This window comes from Heterocephalus glaber, unplaced genomic scaffold (genome assembly GCF_053883595.1).
Source record: "Heterocephalus glaber isolate CG9 unplaced genomic scaffold, H.glaber_assembly_v1.0 deba00001613, whole genome shotgun sequence".
Lineage (NCBI taxonomy): Eukaryota > Metazoa > Chordata > Mammalia > Rodentia > Bathyergidae > Heterocephalus > Heterocephalus glaber.
In genome coordinates this window covers 35,390,728-35,400,970 of record NW_028258384.1, presented here as the reverse complement: position 1 = coordinate 35,400,970, position 10,243 = coordinate 35,390,728, and the positions used below count along the sequence as shown (strand labels likewise).

Below are 10,243 nucleotides of genomic sequence, written 5' to 3'. Positions count from 1 at the left end.
TAGCTAAAACTTGGAAGCAGCCCAAATGCCCATCAACTGGAGACTGGATCAAGAAAATGTGGTTTTTTTATAAAATGGAGTACAACTCAGCCATAAAAAATGAGAAATTAGATACATTTATAGCTAAGTGGATGTACATTGAGGCAATACTCTTAAGTGAAATAAATAGGACACACATGAATAAATACTGAATAGTTTCTCTGGTGTGAGAAACTGAAAGTGTAAATAAGGACTAAATGTATAATAGGTAATGTGAAATAGGAAGAAAAGCAGCAAAGGGGAAGGAAGTGGGAGGGCTAGGGGAAAGGATAGAAGGAAATGGGATTAATATGAGAAAATGGAAAAATAGAAACAAAATCTTTGTAAATAGGGAGGACTGGAGGGGTTGAAGGGAGGGCTGGGCAAGGGTGAAAAATAAGAACCAAGAGAGACTATGTAAAGGTGCAAATTTCCAATGATGAATGTCATTATATTGTATACCTAAAATGTACCAATAATTAGAATGAATAATTGATAATGTATAATAGGAATGAAAGGTCCAAAGGGGTAGGGGTAGTTGGAGGGACAGGGGAAAGGAAAGAAGGGAAAGGAAAAATGCTGAGAAATGGAAAAAATGGAAATAAAGTCTTTGTAAATAGGGAAGGGTGGAGGGCGTGAAGGGAGGGCTAGGAATGGGGAAAAAATAAGAACCAAGATGCATTATATAAAGGTACAAGTCCCAATGAGAAATGTAATTGTGTTGTATACCTACAATGTACCAATAAAAGAATTTAGTACAAAAAAAAAGACTGAACCATAATTATATATATATAGAGAGAGAGAGAGAGAATGTAATTAGTAGTACCAATGATAGATTAGACTTTCATTGCATCAAAGACAGAGCTCTTTTTTACTATGCTGTGTTTAAGCTCCAAAATCATAATTGAGATGAGAAATTTGTTAGACTTCAATCTACTACTGAAACATTGCGAGATTATTGAAAAAGATCTCAAAAAAACAGACTTAGAATAGAACCAGAAGAATTGGGACTCCAGATCAAGAAGTATACTGGTTAGAGTTATATTTAAAATTATATTCCTATTTCACATTAGATATAAATTAATTAATCTGAATAAGACTTTTTAAATCTTAATATTTTTCAAATTCAATAATTCTTTTGTATTATGCTTTTGACTCTCAGTAGTATTAAAAACCTCAACACTCTAGAAAGAAGGAGGATGAACGGAATGTAATGTTTACTTAAGGATTAGGAAATCCTAACATTGATATTTAGACCTTTCACAACATTGTTATTTTTCTTTGAAATTTAGTCTATATCTAAAATATCATTTAAATGAGTATGGTAAGTTAGTCATAAATGCCAAAAATAGTATTACCTATTTATAGAGAGCAACTCTTTATTCTTAATATAAATTGGCAGAAACTTAAGATTTTAGTAGTACATAAAATAATTTGTATAAAAGTATAGTAAATGTTTTTATTAAGATTTAGAAACAGGAGCCCGCTGCAGACAGGCAGGTCTTCGGACGCCATAGCAATGTCGTGAGTCAGGAGGAAAGCGCCAAATCAGCCCATGCCCCCACAGCAATCCAATGGACACCCCCCACCCCCCACCCTGCTCCTCTGTACAGCCACCTGGTTCCACACTACAAAGACTTAAAGGACGCCGGACCACCAGACCACTGTACTGGGTAAGTTGGAGTCATCTTCACCTCCCATCAGGACCAGGACTATCTTCAGGGGAAGGGCAGCTGGAACCTGCAATACAACTCTGCAGAGTTCAACCCTGCAGGAGGACAGGGAGCTCAACTTGGGATTTGCAGCCAGAAATCTGCCTGAATATCATGCGTCTCCAACTAGCTTGCTGAGACTCATTGACTTATATCTGCACACTGCAACTCAAGTTATCTATTGTGACAGCAGAGACATACCCTGAAAGAGGCCCTTCATCTTCAATGGTTATTTTTTATTCCCAAAATTAGTTTTATTATTTTGTTTTTTTCTCTTTTCTTTTATTTGGCTCCTCTTATCTTTAATTTTTTGCCTACTCTTTGCAAATATTTGTTTTTCTCTCCTTTTTCTCTTTTCTTTTCTTCTTTCTTTTCTCTTTCCTTTCTCTCTCTCTTATACTCACTCTCTTGCTCTCCCACATTATTTATCTTCTATTTTTGTCCCCGTTTTGGTCTTCAGTCTGAGTTCTTCTTTATTTTCCTATTATTCTCTTTTTCCTTCTCACCTGTGTCCTCTGACCACACTGCTAACCTTCCCCTATCCTTCTTCCAATCTATCCCTCCTCCCCAACTCCTTCTAACTCCCCATCCCAAAGGCTAAATTTGTTATATTGAAGAGTTTATTCACTATATGTTGGGTTGGTCCTAGCCTGGAGTGGTGGCACATTCCTGTTGGGTTGGTCCTCGATCTTGATTTAAGTCACACAGCTAAAGGTGATAGATTAATAATTACCACAAAATGTCATTTCTAAAGATGTACTTGATGCAGTGGTGTTGTTGATTGTATCACTTGGGCTAAGGTGTGGATATTGATCTAATCAATGAACCTTCCTAGTACAAGGAAAATGAGATAGCTACAGAGTCATTAGAGACTCAAAAGTTAAAGACCAGCTATATCTGGAAGACACCTCTGAGAAGCAATCATTTCATAAGGTTTCTAATTACAAGCAACAAAGATACCTACAATAAGCAATCTTGAAACATCAACCCAGGAGTTAAACCAAGGACAGTACCAAAAACAAAAATGAGACGACATTTAAGCAAGGCACAAACTCAGACTTCCACCCCATCAAGGGTAAATCCTGGGGGAAATGAGATGGAAAAGTCCCATAACCAATCACCTGTATACCCTGAACTGATAGCACAGGAAGTAACAAAACAGATGAATGAGGCTCTAGAAAAATTCAAAGCAGAAATCATCTCCCAGATATCCGCAGAGATGGTGAGCAGAGTGAAAGACATGATTAGAGGGTCTAGAACAGAAACTGATAAAAAAAAATAGATGAGCTCAGAAACATGCTGGAAGCCATGAATACTCAGCATAAGAAAGAAATGGAAACCATGATCGCCCAACATAAGAAAGAAATGGAATCCATAAAACAGATTCAAACAGTTATTCAGGAGATCAAAAACTCCATTGAAAGCACGCAGAGCAGACTAAGAGAATCTGAAGACAGAATACCAGATATAGAAGACAGGTTTGCAGTTAAGGATCATAAAAACAGAGATTTCTTAAAGATAGTAAGGGACCATGAGAAATCAATCCAACAGCTGCTAGATGATGCAAAGAAGAATAACATAAGACTCATAGGAGTCCATGAAAAAACAGGAGAATGTACAACAGACATAAAAAACTGTTCACAGAAGAAATAGTAAAGAACTTCCCAGACAGAGGTAGAGAATTGGACATACAGATAAGTGAGGCATATAGAACACCATCCAGCCATGACCAAAAAAAATCTACACCTAGACATATAATAGTCAAGATACCAGAAACCCAACAGAAGAACAAAATTCTACAGGCAGTTAGAGAAAAGAAACAAATCACCTACAAAGGAAAGCCCATCAGAATCACAGAAGTCTTCTCAACACAAACCCTCAAATCAAGGAGAGCCTGGAGTGAAGTATTTCAAGCCCTAAAAGAAAAAATCTTCCAACCTAGACTGTTGTATCCAGCAAAATTATCTTTCAAAATCAATGGGGAAATTAGATACTTCCATGACAAAGAACACCTGAGAAATTTCATGAACACCAAACCAGCACTCCACTCCACACAATTTTAAGCAATATCCTAGAAAAAGACAATGAAGGTCACAACTCCATGAGGCCCAGCAGAGAGAAGGCACCACGCAAGGTAAGACACTAAAGCGAAAGGGGGAAAAATAAGAAAAGAGCCAACAACATTAAAACATCATGACAAGGATGAGTCAATATCTGTCAATTATAACTATCAATGTTAATGGCCTCAATTCACCAATCAAAAGAAATAGACTGGCAGAATGGATTAAGAAGCAAAACCCATCAATATGCTGGATACAAGAAACAGACCTAACTCAAAAGGAAAGCCATAGACTGAAAGTAAAAGGATGGAAAAGAGTTCTCCACACAACAGGAACCCAGAAGAAAGCAGGGGTAGCAATCTTATTTGCAGACAAAGTAGATTTCAAACCAAAACTAATTAAGAGAGACAAAGACGGTCACTACATCCTTGTGAAGGGAACAATCTGAGAGGAAGAGATGACAATCCTAAATATATATGCACCAAATACAAATGCCTCCAAATATACAAAACAAATATTAATGGACATGAAAAACCAAATAAGCACTAATACAATTGTAGTTGGGAAACTTAATACCCCACTATCACAAATAGACAGATCAACTAGGAAAAAAATTAATAAGGAAATTCTAGAACTGAACCAAGCTATTGAACAAATGGACTTAACAGATGTTTATAGAGTGTTCCACCCCACAAAATCAGAATACACTTTCTTTTCAGCTGCACCCAGGTCATTCTCCAAAATGGATCACATGCTAGCTCATAGGACATATCTAAGTAAATGTAAAAGAATCCAAGTTATCCCCCGTATATTATCAGACCATAGTGCAATAAAATTGGAGGTCAATAACATAAGAAACCGCAAAGCACCCACAAACACATGGAAATTGAACCACACCCTCCTGAACAACCAATGGGTCACAGAGGAAATTAAAGAAGAAATTAAACAGCTTCTACAAGTAAATGAAAATGCCAGTACAACATACAGGAATCTGTGGGACACAATGAAAGCAGTTCTACACAAGAAATTCATACCAGTGAATGTCCATATTAGGACAACAGAGAGAACTCAGTTAAATAACTTAATGCAGAAACTCAAGCTCCTAGAAAAAGAAGAGCATAACAAACACAAAGCTCGTACAAGAAAGGAAATTATAAAGATCCGAGCAGAAATGAATGCAATGGAGACTAAGAAAATGATACAAAAAATAAATGAATCAAAGAGTTGGTTTTTTGAAAGAATAAATAAAATTGATAAACCTTTAGCCAACCTTATCAGAAAAGGAAAGAAAAGGCTCAAATCCATGCAATTAAGAATGAAAAAGTTGAAAAAGAAGGCGGAGGTCTGGGCTGCACACGCGCCATTTGCCGGGAGTTGTTTCCCGATGGATCAGGTAAAAATTCTTGGGTCCAACTATTCATTGCCAAGAAGAAATTTATTAGTTTTAAACTGAGGAACACCTCTACATAAAAAAGTAGAATGAAAGAACCTTTGGATGGTAAATGTGGCAAAGCAGTGGCACCACAGAAGAAGCTTCTGGATAAAATTAAAGAAGAACCTGACAATGCTGCAGGAGCACCTTTTTTGGTGGGATAATATATATCATGGGAAATGGTGAATTAATGCAGTGGTTCCTCATTTTTAGTATCTAATGGTCTAAAGAAACTTCAAAGGAGTATGCACATGCCCAACAGCCAAAACCTCAAGGAAGTGAACTGAAAATTAGTGCTGTATTTTCAGTTAACCAAAGTCCTCTGGCTCAACAGTTGACCCCAGGCTTTCAACTTTCTCTCCCATCATCTGCCCCAAATATATTGTTTCCTTCAGTTCCAGCTATAGCTATTCAAGTTTTTTGTTCTGGTTGTAAAAAAAAATGCTTTATAAGGGGCAAACTGCATGTCACAAGACGGGATCTACTCAGCTCTTCTGTTCTACACGATGCATCACTGGATTTTCTTCACCTGTCTGCCTGCAACCTCCAGAAAACCTGCACAAACTGTTCCAAAGACATTTTAAATCCAAAGGATGTGATCACAACCCAATTTGAAAATTCCTCTGCTAGCAAAGATTTCTGCAGTCAGTCATTTCTCTCTTCTTGTGAGCTAAAGAAAAAACCTATTGTTACCATATATACCAATAGTATTTCAACTAAGTGCAGTATGTGTCAAAAATATGCTGATACTCGATTTGAAGTTATGTATGAAAATGGGGTACATGGTCTTTGTAGTGATGCTTGTTTTTCAAAATTTCATTCCACCAACAACCTAATCATGAACTGTTGTGAGAACTGTGGGAGCTATTGCTATAGTAGCTGTGGACCTAGCCAATCACAGAAGGTTTTTAGTTTAACAAGTTTCACGGCATATAAGCAGAATTCAGCCCAAATGCCTCCATATGCCCTGGGGAAATCACTGAGGCCCTCAGCTGAAATGATTGAGACTACAAATGACTCAGGAAAAACAGAGCTTTTCTGCTCTATTAATTGCTTATCCGCTTACAGAGTTAAAACTGTCACTTCTTCAGGTGTCCAGGTTTCCTGTCATAGTTGTAAAACCTCAGCAATTCCTCAGTACCACCTAGCTATGTCAAATGGAACTATATACAGCTTCTGCAGCTCCAGTTGTGTAGTGGCTTTCCAGAATGTATTTAACAAGCCAAAAGGAACAAACTCTTCAGCAGCACTCCCACCTCAAGGTCAAGTGATTGTGAGCACGCCCTCCAGGTCAGCAGTGTCAGCAGGAGGAGGTGGCACCTCTTCCTCCAGTTCTGTTAGTGGTGCTGCCCCAGCTGGCCTCCAGACTCTAGCTGAACAATCCCAGCAGGTTGCTTTAGCCCATACACTTGTGAAACTGAAGTGTCAGCAATGTAATCAAATGTTTGCTACAAAGCCAGAGCTGCTTTTCTACAAGGGCAAAATGTTTCTATTCTGTTGCAAGACTTGCTCTGATGAATACAAAAAGAAAAATAAAGTTATGGCAATGTGTGACTACTGTAAACTGCAGAAAATTATAAAGGAGACTGTGCGATTTTCAGCAGTTGATAAGCCATTCTGTAGTGAAGTTTGCAAATTCCTCTCTGCTCAAGACTTTGGAGAACGATGGGGAAACTACTGTAAGATGTGTAGTTATTGTTCACAGACATCCCCAAACTTGGTAGAAAATCGATTGGAGGGAAAATTAGAAGAGTTTTGTTGTGAAGAGTGCATGTCCAAATTTACCGTCCTTTTTTATCAGATGGCCAAGTGTGATGGTTGTAATCATCAGGGTAAGCTAATTGAGTCCATAAAATGGCGAGGCAATATCAAACATTTCTGTAACCTATTTTGTGTCTTGAAGTTTTGTCATCAACAAAGTATGAATGATCTTCTTTCACAAAATAAAGTATTTCTAAGGCACAAACTGCTATGACAACACTCCCTTCTACAAGAACAAATACAACACCAGCCATAACCAATGTGGTATCATTGGCAAAAATACCTGCTGCCCAGCCTACAGGGATCACTAAGACTGTTTTAAAAGGTGCAGCTAGTAAAAGAAGCAGTAAAAATCATTGAAGATAAAACTGCACAGTCAGATGCCATGAAATGTCTGTCTTCTCAGTCTTCTCGGCTTCCTAAACTTCTAAAGAACAAAGGTATATTATGCAAACCTGTCACACAGACCAAGGCCATCTCTTGCAAACCACATACCCAACACAAGGAATGTCAGACAGATTTACCTATGCTCAATGAGAAAAGTGATGCAGAGCTTAATTCTCCACCTGCAAAGAAAAAGAGAATAGGGTTTTTCCAGACTTACGATGCAGAATATTTAAAAGTTGGTTTTATTATCTGTTCTGGATCAAAAGAGAGCTCACCAAGACCACAGTGTTTCATTTGTGGAGAAATTTTACCCCGCGAAAACATGAAGCCAGCAAATCTTTCTCATCATTTGAAGACAAAACATTCAGAATTAGAAGACAAGCCAGTAGATTCTTTTGAACAGAAATCTCTTGAAATGGAATGTCAAAACAGTTCTTTAAAAAAGTGTTTACTAGGGGCTGGGGATTTAGCTCAGTGGTTTCGCTGCCTGCTGCACAAGCACAAGGACCTGAGTTCGATCCTGGGTACCAAAAAAAAAAAAAAGTGTTTACTAGTTGAAAAGTCACTTGTGAAAGCTTCTTATTTAATTGCTTTCCAAATTGCTGCCAGCAAGAAGCCATTCTCCATTGCAGAAGAATTAATTAAACCATATTTAGTAGAAATGTGTTCAGAGGTTTTGGGTTCAAGTGCTGGAGACAAAATGCAAACCATTCCTTTTTCTAATAATACAATTGGATACAGGATTGATGAACTATCTGCAGACATTGAAGACCAGCTGATTCACAAGGTCAGAGAGTCAAAGTGGTTTGCCCTTCAGATAGATGAGTCATCAGAATTCTCTGCTGTGACCCTTCTGTTATGCAATATTCATTTCATTGATTATGAGTGTAGTGATATAAAAGAAGAATTATTATTTTGCATTGAAATGTCTTCTCAAATCACTGGTTTTAAAATATTTGAACTAATAAATAAATATATTGATAATAAATCTCTGAACTGGAAATACTCTGTTGGTCTCTGTACTGATGGTGCTGCAAGTATGACTGACAGATGTTCTGGCTTAAGGGCAAAAGTTCAAGAAGTTGCTATGAACTCAGTGGCATTTACACATTGTTTTATTCATTGTGAACATTTAGCAGCTGAAAAGTTGTCTCTGTGCTTACATGAAATTCTTTTGCAATCAGCACAAATTTTAAATTTTGTAAAGAGCAATGCATTGAATTCACGAATGCTAACAATTTTGTGTGATGAGATGGGATCTGAGCACGTGAATTTACCTCTTCATGCTGAAGTAGGTTGGATATCACGAGGAAGAATTTTAACAAGATTATTTGAATTACGACATGAAATGGAAATATTTTTAAATCAAAAGCATTCAGATTTGGCCAAGTACTTTCATGATGAGGAATGGATTGCAAAGCTGGCCTATTTAGCAGATATATTTTCAGTTATAAATGAATTAAATTCAAGTCTCCAAGGAACCATGACTACTTGCTTCAGTTTATATAACAAAATTGATGTATTTAAGAAAAAATTAAAGATGTGGTTGAAGCGCACACAAGAGAATGATTATGACATGTTACCTTCATTTTCTGAATTCTCAAACTCATCAGACTTGAATGGGAGAAATCTCAGAAGCATTATTTTTGAGCACCTGAAAGGACTTTCTCAAATGTTCCATGACTGTCACCCACCAGAGGATGATTTGAGTTCAGAGAATCTGTGGGTAATTAATCCTTTTATGAATCACCAAAATAATAATCTCACTGACTTTGAAGAAGAGAAACTAACACAGTTATCTTCAGATTTAGGATTACAATCAGTATTTAAATCAATGTCTATAACTCAGTTTTGGATAAATGCAAAAACAAGTTATCCAGAACTCCATGAAAAGGCAATGAAAGTTTTATTGCCTTTTCCAACTGTTTATTTGTGTGATGCTACATTTTCAGCTTTGACAGAGTCAAAACAAAGAAACCTCTTGGTTTCTGGCCCTGCCTTAAGACTCACAGTCACATCATTAATTCCAAGGATAGAAAAACTAGTAAAAGAGAAAGAAGAGCAACATGTATATTGCTGATATCATCAAAGTCTATAATTTTGTGTTAAAGTTTGTATAAATATGCTAAAATATAATTCCCTAATGTGAATTTGTTTGTAGATTTGTGATTAAATAAGTGCTTTAATAAATTTTCCCTTTTCATGGAGAGATTTAATAGGTAAAAAAAGAATGAAAAAGGTGAAGCCATAAAAAATCCAGCAGAAATCCAGAGAATCATCAATACCTACTTTGAGAACCTGTACTCTAATAAAATGGAAAACACAGAAGAAATGGATAGATTCCTAGAAACATATGAATTGCCAAAATTAAATGAAGAAGATATAGAAATTCTAAACACCCCAATAACAATGAGTGAAATTGAAAATGTAATAAAATAAAAAACTTACCAACAAAAAAAAGCCCAGGAACTGATGGCTTCACTGCTGAATTTTACAAGACATTTAAGGAAGAACTATCGCCATTACTATTTAAACTCGTCAAGGAAATTGAAAGGGAAGCAAGGCTTCCAAATTCATTCCTGGAAGCAAGCGTTACTTTCAGTCCAAAACCAGGGAAAGACCCAACCCAAAAAGAGAACTACAGACCAATCTCCCTAATGAACATATATGCAAGAATCCTCAACAAGATACTGGCAAACAGAATACAGAGGGTCATCAAGAAGATCATACACACTGACCAAGTCGGATTTATCCCAGGGAAGCAAGGGTGGTTCAACATCCTTAAATCAATAAATGTAATACACTATATTAACAGAGACAAGGATAAAAACCACATGATCATCTCAATAGATGCAGAAAAAACATTTGACAAA

General features: G+C 36.8%; 1 protein-coding gene across 1 annotated transcript; it reads left to right on the top strand.

Annotated features, from left to right (window-relative positions):
- The first annotated feature begins 5,156 nt into the window (after positions 1 to 5,156).
- LOC147822552 (zinc finger MYM-type protein 6-like) lies at positions 5,157 to 9,450 on the top strand. Its single transcript, XM_087196778.1, is given in 7 exon segments — positions 5,157 to 5,365; positions 5,467 to 5,655; positions 5,658 to 5,770; positions 5,772 to 7,168; positions 7,171 to 7,313; positions 7,315 to 7,827; positions 7,915 to 9,450. Coding segments are annotated over 7 exon segments (3,987 nt in total). The 5' UTR covers positions 5,157 to 5,269.
- The last annotated feature ends 793 nt before the right edge of the window (positions 9,451 to 10,243 follow it).